This window comes from Stenella coeruleoalba (genome assembly GCF_951394435.1).
Source record: "Stenella coeruleoalba genome assembly, chromosome: 2".
NCBI lineage: Eukaryota > Metazoa > Chordata > Mammalia > Artiodactyla > Delphinidae > Stenella > Stenella coeruleoalba.
This window is the reverse complement of record NC_137147.1, coordinates 177,649,792-177,671,618: the sequence shown is the minus strand read 5'-3', so window position 1 is coordinate 177,671,618 and position 21,827 is coordinate 177,649,792. Positions and strand designations below refer to the sequence as shown.

At 40.5% G+C, this 21,827-nt stretch overlaps 1 protein-coding gene across 8 annotated transcripts in view; it reads left to right on the top strand.

Annotated features, from left to right (window-relative positions):
- ST8SIA6 (ST8 alpha-N-acetyl-neuraminide alpha-2,8-sialyltransferase 6) overlaps positions 1-16,761 on the top strand; it is a 231,900-nt gene extending 215,139 nt beyond the window's left edge. For all 8 annotated transcript variants that reach the window (XM_079913333.1, XM_079913339.1, XM_079913335.1 and 5 more), the window contains 4 exons: positions 7,784-7,928; positions 11,790-11,902; positions 14,326-14,418; positions 15,647-16,761. In XM_079913333.1, coding sequence (XP_079769459.1) covers positions 7,784-7,928; positions 11,790-11,902; positions 14,326-14,418; positions 15,647-16,115 — 820 coding nt within the window. In that variant the 3' untranslated portion in view covers positions 16,116-16,761. The remainder of the gene's footprint in view (positions 1-7,783; positions 7,929-11,789; positions 11,903-14,325; positions 14,419-15,646) is intronic.
- The last annotated feature ends 5,066 nt before the right edge of the window (positions 16,762-21,827 follow it).

Below are 21,827 nucleotides of genomic sequence, written 5' to 3'. Positions count from 1 at the left end.
TTATATTGAAGTACCAGTCACATTTAGTGTCTGTCTCTCCTGACGTAAGTAGACTCCCAGAGGGCAGGGTCCATCCATGCTTTCCTCGTATTTGCGTTTAAGAATTTATAAGTTTTAGTGCTCATGACCTTGAACTATGGCCATTTCTCAGTGGGTGTTGGGTAACTACAGGCTGAATCGTTCTATGCTTTGGTCCTGGTTCGGTATCTCGAAGTTACACGAATCTAATTCCTCCCAACTCCGTACAGTATTTGAAGAAAGCTACTGAGTCCCTTCTTCTCCCATCTGGACAGTATTAGTTCCGGACAGGCCCTGGTTTCTCAAGGTGCCTTTGGAAGCAGAGTTTCTACACCAGACCCAAGCACAGTGAGTGTGGCTTTGAGCATCAGAGTAGAAGGCATCTCTCCCCTCTCCTCCCAGGTCACTATTCTTTTATTATATTGTTCAGTTCACAGTGGCATTTTTTAGTGAGCCAGTGTTCACTGCTGAGTTATACCAAGTCAATTTAAAACCTGGGAATCTTACTCCTTAAATGACTTATGTCCAGGGATGACTTATTCTCAACTTCCACCACCAAATTATTCTTCCTCTCCTCCCTTCCCCCGGCCCCTACACCACAGAGCTGCACACACAGGCCCACGTGCAAACACGCGGACTCACACAGAGTCCAGTACGGTCGCTGGGGCGTGCTGACTGTGTACGGAGGCTGGGCTGGGGTCTTGTACATGACGTGACATCAACACCTACACGATAGAAAGGGCCCTTTGAGTCCATTGCACCCTCTTGTGTTTTGTAAGTGTGCTTTCAATTTTGAACTTGTAGATTCTGTAAAAATCTTTTGGGTAGTGAGTTGGGTGGCTCAAACGAGGACATTTTTCTCGTTAAGATCATGAACAGCACAAAGCAGAGGCAGCGCTTATTTTATTCACCCGTGTGTAGACGGCACAGTGCTCAGTGCCTGCCTACATGCTAAATAAATATGAGCGAATGAATGAATGAATGAATGGGTGAGCGAATACATGTGTGATATGTGACCGGCTTACCTTTTACAAGCCTGAGCTGTCCTCAGTTGGAAGGTGAGTATCAATGGAACCTATTTTGTAGGATTATTGTATCGCCTGAGATAATATATGTAAAATATTTAGCACATAGCGAGAAGGCACTAAATATTTGATGTTGTTATGATTGGTCCATCAATAAATTATATAGTGTGGGGTAGGGACAGAAGAAGGGCAGAAAAGGGAGCGTCCACAGAAGAGAGGCGATGGGTGTATTGCTTGGCCCAGGTATGTTGTGATTTTGGTGACAGAAGAGAAATGTGGCCACGTTAGAAAACACAGGAGGGTAAAGTAAGTCCTTCGAATTCGTGCAGGTGCTTAGGTTTTAAAACCCCTTTTCGGGGCTTCCCTGGTGGCGTAGTGGTTGAGAGTCCGCCTGCCGATGTAGGGGACACGGGTTCATGCCCCAGTCCGGGAAGATCCCACATGCCACGGAGCGGCTGGGCCCGTGAGCCATGGCCGCTGAGCCTGCACGTCCGGAGCCTGTGCTCCGCAACGGGAGAGGCCACAACCGTGAGAGGCCTGCGTACCGCAAAAAAAAAAAAAAAAAAAAAAAAGATCTATAAAACCCCTTTTCCTGGGACCCTCATTAGAACCTTAGGGAATGGGTGCCAGAAACAAGGCAGCTCTTTAGTAATACTTGGAAAGTGCCTTTAGCCTCTGCCGCACCCTGACTGCCCCAGACTCAGTAGGGAGTCTCCGGAGTTTGATAAACAGGAGAGAGGCCTGTGAGCCCCGGGCTGGGACGCTTAGGCGGTTAGTATTCAGAGTGTCCTGAGGTGTCTTGTGCACTGCAAGCCTTAAGCCGTCCTTCACATTTCATGGAAATCCAGGAAGCATCCCGCTCAGAACTGAAGAAGAATTTTGACCTGGGACTTGAAATGAATCAGAAAGAAAAGAAACAAAACAAAAACACAAAAGCAAAGATAAAAACCGAGGAAGCACTCAGCACCTAGGGTGGCAAAGAAAAACGAATTTCTACAGTGTGAACAAAAATCTCTCTCAAAAGTACTTCATTAGACCAACTGTGATGCAAAGATGACTTTGGACATCTTCAGATTCTGTCTTTATAGATCAGGGCTAAAAGTATTAAGCCAGATTCTCCCAGGACCAACCTACTTTTTTTTTTTAATAGATCTTTATTGGAGTATAATTGCTTCACAACACTGTGTTAGTTTCTGTTGCACAGCAAAATGAATCAGCCGTATGCATACACATGTCCCCATATCCCCTCCCTCTTGAGCCTCCCTCCCACCCTCCCTATCCCACCCCTCTAGGTCATCGCAAAGCACCGAGCCGATCTCCCTGTGCTATGCGGCTGCTTCCCACCAGCCAGGTATTTTACGTTCGGTAGTGTATATATGTCCATGCCACTCTCACTTCACTCCCACCTACTTCTTGAGAGTTAAGCACTTTTGAAAGAATGTGAACTCTTTCCGGCTCTGGAAATCAATGCAGTACAGAGAGTCCCCATTCATTTCTGGGGGGGTGGAAGGGACTAGATTTCCTTTTGGAACTGGATTGCATAGAGGAAGTTGCTGAAGGTGTGACACAGCAAGGGTTAGATCATCAGTAAACCAGGGGTTTCTTCTCCATTAAATCCTAGGACACATTGTCTGGACCACTTGACAACCTCGATCCCATCCATCGGGAATCATGTAACCCTCCATGTAAAATAAGAGCCTTGAATGTCTCAGTTATATAGAGGGTTTGGAATATTCACATGTAAAATTTTTTGCAGCCTTTGAGATATGTCTGGACAAGCTGTCAGTAGGGTGCTACCAGCATACTTTTGGGAACTGCTATGTTGTTTGGTGCCGTTATGGAAAGCATCCCAAAGGAGGAAGCTCAAATGACAGCATTACCCACCCAGGATACTCTAGTGTAAACTGCAAAGAAGTGAATGTCAAAAGATATAAGCTGGAGTCACGAACAACCTGGGCGCCTTGGTTCTAACCCATACACTTTCTCAACTCCAGTTTTCTCATCTCTAAAACGGGAATGGGGGCTTCCCTGGTGGCGCAGTTGTTGAGAGTCTGCCTGCCGATGCAGGGGAAAACGGGTTCGAGCCCTGGTCCGGGAAGATCCCACATGCCGCGGAGCAACTGAGCCCGTGCACCACAACTGCTGAGCCTGCGCTCTAGAGCACGCGAGCCACAACTACTGAGCCCACACGCCGCAACTACTGAAGCCTGTGCACCTAGAGCCCGTGCTCCGCAACAAGAGAAACCACCGCGACGAGAAGCCTGAGCACCGCAATGTAGAGTAGCCCCCGCTCACCACAACTAGAGAAAGCCCTTGCACAGCAACAAAGACCCAACACAGCCAAAAATAAATAAATAAGACTACTTACTACTTTAAAAAATAAATAAAATGGGAATAATTGTACTTTCTCTCTCCCTGGTTGTTGTGGGCATCAGATGTCATAATAGGTGTGGAAATGCTCTGGAGAGCATACAGTGCTTTACCAGGGTGAGGTTTGTGAATGCTGGTCTGGTTGGATATTTGCTATGCTTTGGAAAGGGTGAGCTTTTTGACTCCATCTACCGATTCAAATGCTAATCCTTCCTGAAACATCGTCACAGACACCCCAAGAATAGTTTTACCAGCTCTCTGGGCATTGACTTGGCTCAGTTGACAAGTGAAATTCACTATCACATCTAGTGAATACCAAGTGTCCTTCATTTCTTAATGTCTCTTGCTCTTTTTACACAAGAAGGGGGAAATTGCCATGCCCATCATTGTGAGCACATCTGGTTGACTTTGGAGTCACCAAGGGTTAGAACTGACTCTGTTTTTAGGGATGATGGGAAATGGAATAATAGAAATAAATTCCATTTTGTTTTGTTCTAAGCATCTCAGCTCTATACTAACACTGGCTATTATGGGGATCTTTACTGCAGATGACCTGGGAAATGACAAAGAGCATAAATTTATAATTCTGCCACTAACTATAAAGGCTTAAAATGTCCCATTAGTCAGTGACCCAACATAGGCTGCAGAAATGACATTTTGGATAATTATTCCGATGTTTTTCCTGGGATGTTATTAGGAGTGATTAGGTATTTAACATTGATTTTTGATAGTGATTTCTTTAAAAGTGCAGGGTGGGGGGGCTTCTCTGGTGGCGCAGCGGTTAAGAGTCCGCCTGCCGATGCAGGGGACACGGGTTCGTACCCCGGTCCGGGAAGATCCCCCATGCCACAGAGTGGCTGGGCCCGTGAGCCATGGCCGCTGAGCCTGCGCGTCCAGAGCCTGTGCTCCGCAACGGGAGAGGCCACAACAGTGAGAGGCCCACGTACTGAAAAAAAAAAAAAGTGCAGGGGGGATGGCTAAATCAATTCTGGTACATTCAGACAGTGCAACACTACTCTAGCAATAAAAAGGGATAAATTACTGACACACATGGCAACATACATGAATTGCAAAAACATTTATGCCAAGTGCAAGAAGCCTTACACAAAAGCGTATATACAGTATGATTCTTTTTTTAAAAATTAATTAAATTTTTAAAAACATTTTTATTGGAGTATAGCTGATTTACAATGTTGCATTAATATGATTTATATAGATTTATATTTATATAGATTTATGTATATGTTTATATAGATTCTGGAACAGGCAATACTAATGTTTGGTAAAAAATAATCACAAAAGTGGTTGCCTTGAGGTGGGGGTTGGCTGGAGGTGGACTGGGAAAGAATTTGAGGGAATTATCTGGTGGGGTTGGTAATATTCTGTATCTTGACAGGGGATTGGGTTACAGGGGTATATGCACTTCTCAAAACTCATTGAATGCACTTGGGGTTTTATTGTATGTAAATTCTACCGCAAAATACAAAATAGTGATAAACATGCTGAAGTATTTAGGGGTGAGGTGTACTGACACCTGTCGTTTATGTTGAATTGCAATAACTATAACAACAAAAATGGATTGATGGATTAATATACAACAAGGCAAATATAGTAAAAAATTACTTGTAGAGTCTAGCTGGTCATTATTCAAATGCTCTTGTCCAATTCTTTCAACTTTCCTGAGGGTTTGAAAATTTTATAATATAATAATTGAAAATAATTTCAGAAAAAAACAATTTTTAAAAAAAATTTTGGCCACGCTGCACAGCTTGCAGCATCTCAGTTCCCTGCCCAGGGACTGAAGCCGGGGCCACAGCAGTGAAAGCGCCGGATCCGACCCACTAGACCACCAGGGAACCCCCAGAAAGAAAACTGTTAAAAACCCACAAACGGTACTTTGCTTAGTGTTTTTTTTTTTTTGATAATTGCATTTTTAAATTTTTATTTATTTTTGGCTGCGTTGGGTCTTCGTTGCTCGCACGGGCTTTCTCTAGTTGCGGCGAGCGGGGGCTGCTCTTCGTTGCGGTGCGCGGGCTTCTCATTGCGGTGGCTTCTCTTGTTGCGGAGCACGGGCTCTAGGTGCGCGGGCTTCAGTAGTTGTGGCGCGCGGGCTCAGTAGCTGTGGCTCACGGGCTCTAGAGCGCAGGCTTAGTAGTTGTGGTGCACAGACTTAGTTGCTCCGTGGCATGTGGCATCTTCCCGGACCAGGGCTTGAACCTGTGTCCCCTGCATTGGCAGCCAGATTCTAAACCCCTGCACCACCAGGGAAGCCCTGCTTAGTGGTTTTTTTGTGTGATGCAATATTCTTTCAAGCACCAAATATCCTTAGAGAAATTAAGTTACTTGTAAAAGGTAAATGAGAATCTATTCCATTGCCTTTCTCAACATGCTGCATAAAAGAGACATGTAAAATTAGAAACACATAAGGATTTCTGAGTTTGCAATATGTCACATGAATTGTTATGAAATTAAATTTCTAATTTCAAATACTTAGTATCATGTTTTTGACTACACATCATTTCATTTTCAATTTGTTCTTTTGTTGGTCTGGTCTCCATGAGCTATTAGAAATGGTAGGTTCTGAAATACAAAGAGAAATAATAAGCAGGTGATAGAATTCAAGTAAGAATGTACTATTTTAATAATATCAGCTAACTGATATGAACTAATTTGAAAATCTTGATTTTTAGGGTACAAATATCACAGCACTGACTTTTCATACCCTGAGAATTACTGGCGTTCACGGAGACTGGAATATAATTCAGAATGACTATGACAGCCTAGAGCATTGTATTCTTTCAGAAGAACCAAATTCAGTGGGAACATGTATAAAAGGATACCCTTCAGGACCAAAAACCAATAAAAAAAAATATGCGATGGGAAAGGACCAGTTAGGAATAGGGTATCAGTACTGACCACAGGCAGCTCTGTCTGCTGAAAAGTCACTGTTCCTTGTGCTATGGTGGGATCCAACTTTAATATATATTTTTAAGTAAAATGGAGAAATTAGTAAAGGTTTAAAGATGAACAAGGTGACCTTAATGAAAAAACTGGTCTTATGGAGAAAATCTGAGAGAAGAGGAAATTCTCTAAATGCTTCAAAATTGAAACGGTTCAAGTTGTGCTTGATGATTACCACTTTCAATTACATTAAGTGTTTTTTATGGAGCGATTCTATGAACAACTAACCAGGGAGGTGGATTTAAGTGAAGAGAGTTCAGTTGTGCAAATCAAAGAGTCTCTTGACTTCCAGGTTGATTAAACTGTGGAATAATTATCAAGAGACGCTATGGAGTCTACACCCCTGGAGAATTACATAAGCAAAATATACATTCTGAGTGGTTCTGAATTCACCTGCCAGAGGTTGGGGGCAAATTCCAACAACCCCTGGCAGGACCTTGCTGGGTCTGCATTCTGACAATAAGGTTTCACTCCATAGGAATAGTTTGGAAATAGAGTTCCGTACTAAATTACATTTTTCTGGGCTTTCTGTAAAGAATGGCAACTTTAAATTCACGTCATTTAAAAATTCGGTCCTTAAAGTACAGCAGTGTAGTTGTCGTTAGCAGTACTGTATTGCATACTTGAAACTTGCTAAGAGGGTAAATCTCAATTCTTACTATAAAAAGAAGAAAAAGAAAAAAGATAGCTATGCGAGGTGATGGACATGTTGATTAGCTTGGTATGGTGATGATTGCATAGGATGTATGCATATTAAACCATGAACATAAACAATTTGTGAATTTTTTTTTTTTGCCCGCACCACGAGGCTTATGGGATCTTAGTTCCCCGACCAGGGATAGAACCCCAGACCCCCTGTTAGGAAGCGCAGAGTCCTAACCACTGGACCACCAGGGAATTCCCCATACGTATTTGTGAATTATACCTCAGTGAAGCTCAAAAAAAATCACTGTGTTGAATGATGCTTCTTTTCATTGAACTTGTCTCATAATAAATGATTACATATTGTTTTGGTGATGATTTGTGACACTGGTCTTAATTTAGTTTCTGTACTGTTTAATAAAATAATTAGAAGGTATTCTGTCATTTTCTCTGTTGTTACAACATTATCATGAGAAAGAAGTCTTTGTATTTAAACCATTATATAATCAGTATTTCCTATGGGTGACTCGGTCCCTACCTGAGTGTAAGTACGTTAATGTTCTTTGCTATTTAGTCCTACCACAGCACTCTTGCACCATCCAGGGACAGTTAGAATGGAATGAGATAAAAATGTCATCTTTGCGAATGAGGTATCTTCTCTCTGAAAGTCAGTATGGCAAAATCCTCTTCTGCATTTTCCATCGTCGTCTCTATTTTGGGTTTCTTAATCTTATTCCTTGACTCACTTTTATCCTTATGCTTTGCAGAGTGGAACTTGCTTCGTGTTGTGATGCCGTTCAAAACTTCATTGTTTCTCAAAATAACACTCCCGTCGGGACTAACGTGAGTTACGAGGTGGAAAGTAAAAGCAAAATCCAAATCAGAGAGAACATTTTTGATATGTTGCCAGTGGTGAGTGAGAATTTCTTGTGGTTTGTGTCAACATTTAAGGTGAATGTTGGCTCAGATTAAGATATAAGAATGGGGGCTTCCCTGGTGGCGCAGTGGTTGAGAATCCGCCTGCCGATGCAGGGGACACGGGTTCGTGCCGTCCGGGAAGATCCCACATGCCGCGGAGCGGCTGGGCCCGTGAGCCATGGCCGTTGAGCCTGTGCGTCCGGAGCCTGTGCTCCGCAACTGGAGAGGCCACAACAGTAAGAGGCCCGCGTACCGCAAAAAAAAAAAAAAAAAAAAAAAGATATAAGAATGGAGCAGTTAATTCATTAAAATGCCACACTCTGTTGTGTTGTGTAAGATACGTATGGCAGTCCAAGGCAGTTTTGAATACTTGTGGCTCTGTGGGGAATGGTATTTATATCTTAAATGATAAGCTCTTCCAGCCCATGAGTCTTCATGACTCATCCTTGAATGAGATGAGGTACTTGGGCTTTCTGCATAGTAATTACCAGGGCTTGGGAAGATGCCCATTTTTCACCTGCAATAAGACTCCTCCAGTTGTCAGTTTCCGTGACTAAATCAATCCCTTCACAAAGAACTGTAGGTTTATGTGGCTAGTCTTTGGGAAGTAAATACATAAGAATTTGCGGTCCGTAAACATAACCTCCACAAGGCAGGGATTTTTATCTACTGTGTTCTTATGTATCCCAAGGTCCTAGGGCGTTCCCCAGTGCACAGATGCATTCATTACATATTCGTTATTTAAACTAATGAGTAATGATACTGTATCATTACACTATAAATCCAAACTTGGGGGGAATTTTTCTCCTGAAAATATCCCACTGCTGATGAACTACACTCTCAGGCTTTTTTTTTTTTTTTGGTGGTACGCGGGCCTCTCACTGCTGTGGCCTCTCCCGTTGCGGAGCACAGGCTCCGGATGCGCAGGCTCAGCGGCCATGGCTCATGGGCCCAGCCGCTCCGCGGCATGTGGGATCTTCCCGGACCAGAACACGAACCCGTGTCTTCTGTATCAGCAGGCGGACTCTCAACCACTGCGCCACCAGGGAAGCCCTCAGGCATCTTTTTTATTATTTGATGTAAAGCAATTAGGCCAAGTCAGTGGTCAAAACGGGATCGCTTTATATATGCTGTTTACCAACTGTAGAATATTCAGTTCTTACAATTATTTCCATTTTGCTGGACCTTTGACTTGTTTCAACTATTTTATGGTCATGTAAGTTGTTCCAATTTTTTTTTTAATATTACAATTCAAAGGAAGTATAATTTTCTGGGAATGAACGAAAAATCAATACACAATGTTAGAGAAAAAATATTGCAGATTTTCCGGAAGGGAACGGGGACCAAAAAAATAACTCATACGGCATTCTGAAAATCCCCTCGTGATGCACCGAAATTACCAATAGCTGAAAAGATAGCAACTAAAGAATATTTCTGTCCCTTATCAGGGAAGACCTTGGGGAGTTCCACAGAGAGCGACTCTTTCACCCTTGCCGTTGTTGCTAGTGTTGTCCTTGCCTTAGGCTGGTCAGAACAGAGGAGCTGCAGGTATTTTTTTGCTTCTGATTTGGCCCCTTGAAAAGAATAACTTAGCAGCATAGGCTTGATAATTCTGGATGCAATTAGCAACAGCATCCACTTTCCAAATTAATACTGACTTTTTAAAACTAGGGGGAGGAAATTCTGAAGTTAATACAGGAACAGCTGCAAAGCGAGGTCACTTTTCTGTGTTTCTTCAACATCCCCTTCCACAGACACAGCATCCAAGGTTGCTTCCCACACCCCAACCCTGCTTTGTTCTGTGGGGCACACAGCGAGCAGATCGCAATAGATGCTTTGGATGAAATGGTGTGAAGTCACTTACTCCGAAGGTTTGCTTAGTTACTTGAAAGGAAAACAACGAAGCTGGTTTTCAACCAGAGTTAGCAACAAGCAGGCAGTTAAGTGGCCCAGATTTGCGTTTTCTTAGGAGCCTTATTTTAAGGAACGTTGGAATTGTCATTTATTTGAACTCTTACTGAACGTAAGATAGCAAAGCATATGGACTTTTTCCTCCCAGTTGACCAAGAAACCAGAGAAAAACGTTCGTTATTTTGAGTGCTTAATTGGAGATACGTTCCCCTCAGTAATCTTTTCTATTGTACCATAAAGAGCCTATTTGCATTCTGCCCTGTCTGTAAAATTCAGAATTTACTGTGGTATCGGTTAGTAAACACGGTCTGAAAATATCTTGCGCTAGGAGTTCAGTGATTTGAAGTAGCCCAGGGTCTGTGGGAACCATTCATTAAAGAGCCAGACACTCTGCTGGGGTCACATCTATGCAGGGAAATAAGGCACATCCTTCAGTTAACCTTTCACCCCTTGAATGACAGACAGCACCTGTATAATGTGTCGTGGTTAAGACCATGGACTCTGAACCAGACTGCCTGGGTTTGAATCCCAGCTCTGCTGCTTTCTAGCCCTTCCTTAAACTCATGCCTCCGTTTTCCCATCTGTAAAATGCTCGCAAGGTTTTTGGATGGATTCCATGTGTTAACAAGTTACGACTCAGGAAAGTGCTTCTCGCACCAGCAGCGCAACATGAGTTTTCATTTTCATGGACAAACGCAGACGTGCTGAAAGAGAGTTCTCGTCACTCGTTTGGCATCTCCCAGTGCAGATTCAGGAGCACGCGGGAGTCAGGGCGATTCAGGATCTGTTGGGCAGCTCAGAACCACACTGGTCCTGGGGCGTTGCCAGTGGGGCTGGTACACTGGGCAGGAGGGTTCCCTGATTCGTAGCAGTGTAAATATCCCCATCGTGGCGATTGTAATTTACCAGTGGTTTCACAGTCGGCTCACAAAATTCCTGAATATTTACCAGTTGGTGCCCATAAGCTGGTACAGCTGGGTTCCAGCGTGGTGCTGGGGGTTGCACCCAGGTGGCCATTGGGCCAGTCGTCACCCATCAGAAAGCAGTGGTCCTCTAGGCGAGGTCTGCAGTAGAAGACAGGGGAAATGAAAAGTAATAAACATGCTCTCTGCCCCTGAGGACCTACACTCACGTTCTGGAGACAAAGCAGGTGAATCAGGACCTCATCATCGCGGAACTCTGAGCTGACACCCTTGCTGCTGGTTAAGGTCACATCCTTACTTCCGGAAAAGTGACCAGCAAAGGCAAAGTACACTATCAAATTGAAAAGTTATGTTTCAGACCGCAGAGGATTTGGTAAAAGTGGGAAGTCTTTTGGGATCGGCCAGTTGGGTCCTTGGAGGAAACAAAAATGATTCCGGCCTTAGAAATGAATTTGAAACAAATCAGCACAGAGTTGCTGGGCCTCCCTGAAGCACCGTGGCTGACCATGTACAGAGGTCGCAGGCGTAAATCTGTCCTCACTGAGCCTGAAGGTCTGCCTACTTAAGAAGCACAGAGAACTTTCACTAAATTATCTATTAATTTTATGGCCAAGAATAGAGAATTGAATGCTACTTTGGAATTGCTTTCTTTTCTATTTTTGGCTGGAAATGGTCCTGTTAGTCCGAAAGGCCCATGTGGGATTTTCTCATCCTCAATTTATTTACTTAATTATGTGATGTAAAATACGTTAAAGTACATTTTAAGAACAAGTGTATTATATTTTGTATTATTACATTATGTTTGTCTATGATATGCTATATATTCCTCTCAAGAGAAATGAAACAGATTTACAGGATTTTTTTATGATGTCATAAGTTGATTAACATGCTGTGGTATTGCTTCTTGTTCTTTTTCTTTCCTTAGCATGTGTAAAGATTAAGCTACTTGAATTAAGCTGATGATGTTTATGGTTCTAAAGCTAAAGCTATTTTATGACAGTTTTTCCCTTTCTCCTGATAGACTCAGCCTTTTGTGGGGTACCCTTACAATCAGTGTGCGGTGGTTGGAAATGGGGGGATTCTGAATCAGTCTCTCTGCGGAGCCGAAATCGATAAATCCGACTTTGTTTTTAGGTAAGCTCTGTCGAATTGGTTTCTTTGACATCCAAGATCAACTGGATATTTTAAATGAATAAGCTAAAGATACTCTGTGTAAATTTTGACCTTTGAACTCTGTTGCTTAAGCCTGCAATTTATCTAGTGTGTTTCCAAAAGTGTTAAATGGATCATGAGTTCCTCTGAATGTCGCTATGGTCACTTAACTTTCCAGAAACCCTGCATGAGATCATAGTCAAAGAGGGTCTTCACTGCAGGACTTGTCAGAGCCTTCAGTATATTAAGGATACTTTTTTTTTTTTTTAAACAGAGCATTTCAAGAACACTTTGTTCTCAGGTAATACTTGTGAAAATGCTGACTTAGATATTGTATAGCCACACAACATTGATGTTTATTTAGGTTTCTGGCCTGAAATTTTTAAAAAATGTGCAGCTTCTAAATTCTGATCTTTTAAAATGTTTATATCTCAATACAAGCTAGCTTGCCAAAGCAGAAACAAAAGTAGTTTCTCTGTGTGTCTGAACTAATAACACAAGCCACAGAGCATCTCCACTTTCAGAATATGATGGAAAGAGGATTCATCCTTGTGAGGGTGGATTTCAATTGAAATGCACCTTTTTATAAAGTCAGTTGAAATCCGTTTCTTCCTATTTCAGGAGCACCAATTGCATACATCAGAGGAGATCCTTTGAGCTTTATTGATTTAATGCTGCCCATGAAAAAGAAACATGATTCTGAATCAGTAGCTCCCCCTCACTTTAATCTCATTTAGAATTTTATGCTGAAGATAATAACAGAACAACAGACCTGGCAGTCCAACCATTATTGAATGTGTTCGTCATGGTGAATGTGAAAATGGCCAATACCTGCATGATTTAGCCATTTTGTTACAGTACTCAGTATGGAAAAACCATGAGGAAGATAAATAATTCTTCTTGTAATAGACATTTTTATAGACTGAAAATTCCTAAAACATCTGGGGTGAATATTATTCCTAAACATCCATTTTACTTTATAGCAGATATAAGAAATACAAGTTTAGGTTTAGCAAGCAGGGAAAAAAACCCCAAAACCAAAACACTCAACAGCTACTTAATTTATAACTCTAAAATAAATGCGTATATTTCTAGATTCTGCATTTGTTGATGCAGCTATTTTTCTGAATATAGAGTTCCTTTTGAAGTTAGCCTTCCAAACTGAAAGGTCAAATTGGGGCTGTACATGGTTGGTGTCATTAAAATTTATTTAATTTTTAAGCCTATGTCTGTTTTGGTTGTACATGTTTCATAGTTTATAAAACCATCTGGAAGCTGATTCTCTGTTTTTTTTTTTTTTTTTTTTCATTTCAGAAGATTGGGAGCTGTCAGTTAAGTGTGTAAGGAGCAAAAATAGGGGCTGAGTGGCTTTACTGTACTGTGTATATACAATACCCAGTATTTCCCCTAGGGGTCTCCAGTGATACCATATTGGAAATCATCTCTGAGTCTTCAAAAGAATATGAGACTGTTCTAGAAAGTAGATTTGTTACAGGAAGCCCACTAATGAAGACATTTCTGTGGCCTCTTATCTAAATTAATATTTATTTTTCCCAAGGTGCCATATTTGTTTTCTGATGTATCTTTTTTTTATCAGTGAGAGAAGTACATGTTTCATTTATCCATATATTTCATAGAGCATGGAATAGAATATTTCAGCCTCATCTTACAGAACACATCAAGTTTAAACAGCCTTCCTCAGAGATGCTCCCTTTGTATGTATAGCTTTAAAGAAATGGTCTACTTGAAATTCTGAAATGATACTTTCTCTTTTCTGTGTGACAAGAATATACTTACTCAAAATTACAATTCTTAATTTGTTTTCCAATTTAAAAACAAAATAGTACTCAAAAGAGGATGAGAACATCAATATGAAAACATCATTATAAGAACATTAAGGCTTTATTTATTAACAGCTTAATTTGGTGGAAAAACAGTCCATATGGGAATCAGGAAATTTTGATTTTTTTTATATAGTCTTTGCTTCTGGCAGACACTATAACCTTAGTCGCAGTGCCTCAATTTTTTAAAATCTGTAAATTGGTGATATGCCTCTGTGGGAATCTAATTAATATAAATAATAATTTTAATAAAAGGATCATGAACTCTTCAAAAGTTAGGCAAGGTGTAATTGTCATTTCTAGTTTTGTTACTTATAAAGGCCTTACATAATACTGAAAGCATTTATCAAATTCATTTATTTTATCCAATGTTGAAATGCCAGCTAAGAGTTCAGTACTTACTGTTTTTCGATGGAAATCAGATGAATTCTGAGGGTCCTCTTAACAACAATAATTTTCTCCAATAAAATGAGAACGATCACATGTATATGTGTGGATGTATGTGGATGTACATTTTTTTTTCACAAGTTATATTTTGAGAATAGTTTTCCTTCCAAATTTCAGGTGTAACCTCCCCCCAACCACAGGAAATGTTACCAATGATGTTGGCACTAAAACCAACCTGGTGACTCTAAATCCCAGTATCATAAGACTAAGGTAAGTACCTCAAATTACATAACTGTTCAAGAACATTTTTCTCATTATTTAACCTGTTTCTTAGTCTGAGCACTAATCTTGTTGCTGAGACTGACTTCTAATACAGCTGGAATGGCGTTTTAGGAAAATATATAAGAATATTTGGTAATTTAGGTTGTGGCTCAGAAGAGGTATGTCCAGTTGTACTTCTAATGTCATAAGCTGAATGTTGCTAATCCAATGAGAACTTTTTAATAGTGAAGTTCCTTTTTTAGATTTCCTTTCAGAATTTTAGTGTTACTCTTGTCTCGATAGCGCTTTCTTGAAAAAACGTAGTCTATTTAGAAGCTTCAGAGAGTAACCCTTAGGAGAACCTGGCAAAATCCAGTTTTCATTTCGGGCAGTTTATTACTAAAAAATAATTCGTGTATTTTATTTTCCACAATGTAACTACTACAAAATGTTGGCTGTTTAATAAAAATCCTATATATAGTTTTATTCAACTATTTTCATCCGAAGTGACTAATAATTGTTATTAGTAGAATACACCCCTCAAATAGTTCTAGTATGGCTTAAGAGAATATAAAATATTGTACCTGTCTCCCCAAGGCTTACTTTCTAAACACACGCAGTCATGCACACCAGTATATTTACAGAGGTATTATTTAAATTAAACACATAGAGCTATCACAATCCATGGAGGAAATTTAAGATGTGTGTGTGTGTGTGTGTGTGTGTGTGTGTGTGTGTATGTGTGTGTGTTTATGCATATAGATACTTTAGACTTTCTAAAGGAAACTGTTATTTTATAATAACATGTATATACAAACGTACAGCTCAATGAATTTTTTTAATGTACAGGTATTTTAAGAGTGTGTTATGTTTGAGAAAACATTTCAGCATTATACATTTGGAAGGTAATTCGTCATTAAAAAGCAACCTTAGGAAAAAAGGACTGAGTTGGAAGATAAAATAATATAAAAAATGTATGTCCAGTAAGGGTATTGCCCCATAAGAAGGTAGGAATGAGAGCCTAGATATGCCAAGAAAGAGAAAGGAAGACCTCGCCCCTGATGTTTACAAGATGCTTACCTAACATGCGTTTTTTCTGAGTCTGCAGTTTCTCTCTTTTAGATACAGTGATATAAATGGTTCTGTTTTTTGGCCAGTGGTGAATTCAGCCTCATGTTACCAAAACTGCTCCTTTGATGATTACTGTTAAAATCATGATGTTTTAAAACTTTGGCAGATATGGGAACTTAAAGGAAAAGAAAGCAATATTTCTGGAGGACGTTGCAACCTATGGAGATGCATTCGTCCTTCTGCCAGCATTTTCCTTCAGGGCCAACACTGCGGCCTCTTTTAAGGTGTACTACACACTGAAGGAGTCTAAAGCAAGACAAAGAGTCTTATTTTTCCATCCCAAGTACCTGAAAAACCTTGCCCTCTTCTGGAGGACTAAAGGTGTGACCGAGTATCGCCTGTCCTCCGGCTTGATGATCACAAGTGTGGCAGTTGAACTGTGCGAGAACGTGAAACTCTATGGATTCTGGCCCTTCTCTAAAACTGGAGAGAACACACCTGTCAGCCATCACTACTACGACAACAGGTTACCTAAGCGCGGTTTCCATGAGATGCCCAAGGAGTATAGACAGATTCTCCAGCTTCACGTGAAAGGAATCCTCAGATTACAATTTAGCAGATGTGAAATCGCCTAAACCAGATGTCTGTAAACAGGAATCATGTTCACACGATGCAGTAGGTGAGTGTCAGTGTTCCGAACACCGGAAGAGGGGGTTGTAGGGAGTCGTAGGAAGAGTCCCGGCATTTGGTTGGATCAACGCTCTGGCACTAGATTTGCAATCTCAGCAACTCATTTCATTGTTCTGATCTTCAGTCCTCTTCCTGTAAAATGGGGACCATGATCTCTAAGTCATATTAGGAGAATCTGATAATCTGTGAAAACTTTCCGCAAGTATTTAGAGTGAGGTAGGGACTCCGTAAATGTCTCCTCGCTGATATTTTTAACAGCCGTTTTCACCTTCACCAGCCATAATAAAAAGGCAGGCTGTCTTGAAGCCTCTTTCTGAAGAGAACAGCTGAACTGCCAGTATCCACTGGAATTCTTTCTCTGTCAGGAGCCTCTATTATCCGTAATATCATTCCCACCTTTCTTCCTGTCTTAAAGAGGGCATATAAGAAAACTGTGTAATTAAACAAGAAACCCGTGGTTATGCAGGAATGAACGCCTTACGCCTCTAATTACATTCACTTGTGTCTTGAGCTGTGCCGGTGTCGTGGTTGGATTTAGGCCAATCCTTTTCCTCCTTTATCTACACTTAAAAATCACTCTTTAATATACGTATTAACTTCCTGTCTCACTCTTAAGCCTTTTCCTCTCCCACTGACAGGATTTACTTCAAGGGCAGGAATAGTTACAATTCTACTTACCTGTTGTCTGTGGCGGTCACTCATACAATTTACTTTGCTAAGGTTGTTGAACAGCTGCTTCTAGACCCTTTCCCAGGCTCTGCGAGAGGGATATAAAAATGACTAAGTCCTGGGGACTTCCCTGGCGGTCCAGTGGTTAAGACTCCACGCTGCCACTGCAGTGGGCCACGGGTTCGATCCCTGCTCGGGGACCTAAGATCCCACAAACCGTGCGGCGCAGACAAAAAGAAAAAAAAAAAAAGACTAACTCGTGCAGGAATAAACAGATGTGCGTGCTGTGAACAGTGAAAGGGTGTGCTCAGTATTCTCACAAAAGCTATGGGGGACAGAGGCAGGAATCATTCAGTCGATTTCAGTGGAGTCTGTTTCAGAGAAGAGCTGGTTTCTGAATTAAGCCTAGAAAGGGAGTAAGGCTTTACCAAATGAAGAAGATTCTAGGTAGAGGGAATATGATGGGGAGAAGGCTGTCCCCTTGATTCTTTTTTTTGGCTGCGTTGGGTCTTCATTGCTGTGCACGGGCTTTCTCTAGTTGCGGCGAGCGGGGGCTGCTCTTCATTGCGGTGCGTGGGCTTCTCATTGCGGTGCTTCTCGTTGCGGAGCACGGGCTCCAGGCGTGAGGGCTTCAGTAGTTGTGGCACGTGGGCTCAGTAGTTGTGGCTCACGGGCTCTAGAGGTCAGGCTCAGTAGTTGTGGCGCACGGGCTTAGTTGCTCCACGGCATGTGGGATCTTCTCGGACCAGGGATGGAACCCGTGTCCGTGCATTGGCAGGCGGATTCTTAGCCACTGTGCTGCCAGGGAAGCCCTGTCCACTTGATTCTGATTCGTGAAAACGAAGCTGTTTGAAGGTAAATCATGGTCTTTGCCCCACAATCTGCCCTGTGAGGGTAGGATATAGCACATGGCGGTGGTGGCTTAGGCCCACATCTGTGAAATGGGAATAATACCAAGCTGGTTGATTTCATAGGAAAGTTGTAAGAACTAAAGCACAGAGAAACTTAATTCTCATAAGGAAAAGTGTACATTTACATGAGAAATAAGACATCAATATAAAATAAAGCTTAAGGAGACATTGAACATTAGCATTTTGCAAAACTCCCTTACATCCTGATGATACATGTTAATACAGGTCATAAGTGCATCCATTGCATAAGGTATTTGACTTAAATAAGTAATCACGTGCACACTTCCGTGCTTGTCTTTGTACCAGCACGAGAAGAGCAGAAATAGGAACAGAGCAGACTGAGCATGGCAAATTAATTACAAATGTAATTCTGAATTCTTACCTTAGCCAGATTATTGTTTTATTCAGGGTTCACTTGTAAGAACACTCTGCCGTAAATTGCTTATTTTGATAAAGTACATCTTTGATTCAATCGTAGTTGCCGTTTGTGATGCCATTCTTAATTTACATTTTCATTTGTTCTTCTTTAGCAAATGAAACCTATTACCGCCATAAATTGATTTCAAAATTCACATGTGGATATTTTCTAAAAGGAATGTGCTTTTAGTTACATAAAGTCTAATTCATTTTTCTTTCTTTCTGTAGTGACGAATAAATGACTGCTTTCTACTGATTCTAATGGGTTTAATTAATTTCTGAAAATCTGCTATCAGGATTGGTAATGTTTCTATCATGTTACTAGCAATGATTATGAAAAATAGATCGGAACACTCTAATATTTTATAGTTTAGTAAAAGGTTTCCCTAAAAATGTTTTCTGCTGGGTAGAGACATAAACTTTGCTTTTTGATGACATGGGAAATATATGATTGATGAGTAAAAATAATAGAATATAGTGAACTAAATCATTAGGTATACAATATGGAGACTTTATAAGTTATTTAATAAAAATTACATATGATTAGGACATTTAGAGCCTACTTAAGTTTTTCCCATATAACTTCCCATTTTAACCTTGGATATTTTGTCTAGAGTATCAAAACATCAGTAAAATTTTCAGTGTCACTGATAAGGATTTGGGAAATATTCAAAATGGTGGGAGAGCAAGGAACATTGTCCTAATGATACCCATGTTCCGGTTAAATGTCAGTAGAAAAACTTTTAAGTTGTGGAGAACATTTGTAGATCTTTTCCCATGGACACAACCAAAGTTGGTTTCTTGTTTAACATTTATATTAATGTTTGTGTTGCCAGCCTCAAAGCATGTTGACGTTTATACAGCCGTCCCAGCTAGGTTCACATTAACCAAAAAGCCTAGGTCACAGAGAACACGTGCGCTCTTTCCGTCTCTTTCCTGAGTTGAAATCACAAGAGCTTGCCGTTACCTGCTATTGCGTGAAACTCTCCTTCACCATCTGTAGTGTCCCCAGGGTTTCTTTATTGTGGAGAAATAAAAGGAGTGGGAGGATAGAGTTCATGTGACATTATCAAAATTCATGTTCTATTATATTTTAGAAAGTAAGAAACAAAATCTGTTTTGGAACAGAAGAACATTACTGGTGCATCACAATGGAACACGTGGAAGGTCATCCTCCAGCAGAGAGGAAATGTTATAATGTAACCTATCAGCTATGTGAATTGGAAATAGTAAGTCACAGTTCTTTAGATCCAAACAAAAAGAGAAACTCTGAACTCCATCCTGTAGATTTAGAGATTAACCAAGTCTAAGCATGACACTCATGAAATCCCTGGGTGTAATGAGCACCGGTTAAATCTTGTTACATGGATGGATTTGATCTTCTGCTCTTTAACTTCAAGTACATCTATAAGCATGGAAAATGGAATGTTTGAGTACGGGTGCTAGCCAGTACTAAGCTCTTAGTTAGGACTCCAGCTCGCAATACCACCCGCCACCAGTTTCTAAGGGAAATACTGGCTTGCTTGATTCCATTTTCTACTTGTTGCTTAGAATCAATGGGGCAATGTGAGTGAATTACAAGAGTGCAAAATAGTTTCTATTGAAATCCAAGGGTAAGGCAGAAACGTTTATTGAAGCATATAATAATGCTGTATGGCCCCGGGAGGGGCTCATGAATAACTGCAGGGAGTTAAGTTTTATACACTATAATAGTCCTTGAAGTCTCTGGTGCTTTTTCCTCCTAACGAAAGGCAAATGCAAATAGATCATGACTTTCACGAAGGAAGATTTCCTTCTGCTTGTAAATTCCAACCCAGGGAATATGTGGGCACTCAGCCAGGTAGTCAGCCAAGGACATTGTTTTGAGGACTTACTATGTATAGAATACTGAAGTAAGCCGTAAATCAGACCCGTTTGGGACAAGATTTTTCCTTGCTTACAAAAAATGTACCCGTTAAATACTATATCATGTCAAGCACCCTAAATCATTCCATGAATTTCCAAAAGCTTTGGGAAAATTGGAAAGCTTTGTGGATAACAGGTCTGCTCACATTCTAAACAGCTAAGTATGATGCAATATGTAGTATAGTTATGACACTAAAAGCATTTTATATATGTAACATGACACGGAAACACATTGTTTTGCTACTAAACATTGCAGGAATTGCAGGAATTCACAGGAAATATCTGAAGCACTTGACCTAATAAGACTATTTCTTTCTTTATTCTTGTTTTTTAAAAATCCCTTTAGAGCCCCTGGGTGAGTTCAAGGTTTCCTACTTGCATGTGGCTTCAGAAGGCTGAATCCATAGTGGGCAGTCACCATTGCCCTCCTGGAGATGGAGGGCCAGGGATATTTTTCTTGCCCATCTCATCTGGGTCATCACCCTTCCAAGAGCATTCTTCTTTTTACCAAAAAAAGTGTGGTATATGATAGAGATGCATCACTTCATTTTATATAATGGAGAAAAGATCAACTCTTTAGCAGATGGTATTGCAACACTGGCTCATAATAGAGAAAAAACCAAATTCCTACATTGCACCATAGAACAAGTTGGACTCCGGGTAGATTAAAGAGGGATTAAAAGATGACTGCAAAGCTAATAGAACAAAATGTAGGTAAGGGGCTGTACCCCTTAAACATAACCCCCAAATAATGTCTTAATCAGGTTGAGAAGTGATGGCTATGGCTACATTAAAGTGTAGAATTTTCTAGTCAGTGAACAACACCTTAAAGCTAATAGAGAGTAACAGACTAGAATAGCTTTTAGCAAAGCATAAAATTCATGACATTACTATAGAAACATTCCCGCGAACTACAAATCAACAAATGAAAGACAGGAAACTCAATATAAAAATGAGCAAAGAATAAGAATGTGATCTACAAAGAGAAAAGCTGAGTAGCTAATAAGAATAGAAAGTGGTGCTCAAACTTACTAATAGCTGAGAAATGAAAATTAAAATGAGATATATTGCTAAGAATTCATAAGATTGTAAATTCCAAATGCCAGTAGAAGTATAAACTGATTGAGCCATTTTGGAAAGCAGTCTCGCAGTACTGAGTTAGCAATGTTAATTATCTGGCCTGTGGCCCAGCAATCCCACCTTCATACCTATGTCCCAGAGAACGTTCTTTGTAGGTCCACAAGGAGACAAGATTTAAGATATTTATTTCATTATTGTTTGCGGTAGCAGGAAGTTGGTTACACAGGAACCCATCTCTAAGGGAGTCAATGAGGTAACATTGATAAATACATAGTATGGAATATATCAGTTAGAAGCAACTTACCGGATGTGTATAGAGCTAGGATAAGTCCTTAAAATACAGCAGAAAGGGGAAAATAAGAGCTATAGCATAATGCCATTGAAATATACGTTAAAGCATATATATATATATATATATATATACTTACATATACACATGCATACATGTGTACATACATAGTAAAGGGCATATATTAAATACTAGAAGAGTGCCAATTTAGGAGGGCGTAATGGGAGTGGGTTTAGAGATAAAGGAATAAGGGATAAAATGAATAAATAATTCAAGAAAAGGAGACTCACTCCTGTTGTTTGTGCGTCAATAGTTTATTCCCCTATTTACTGAGTAGAAATCTATTATATGGATGTACCATGACTGGTTTATCCATTCACCCACTG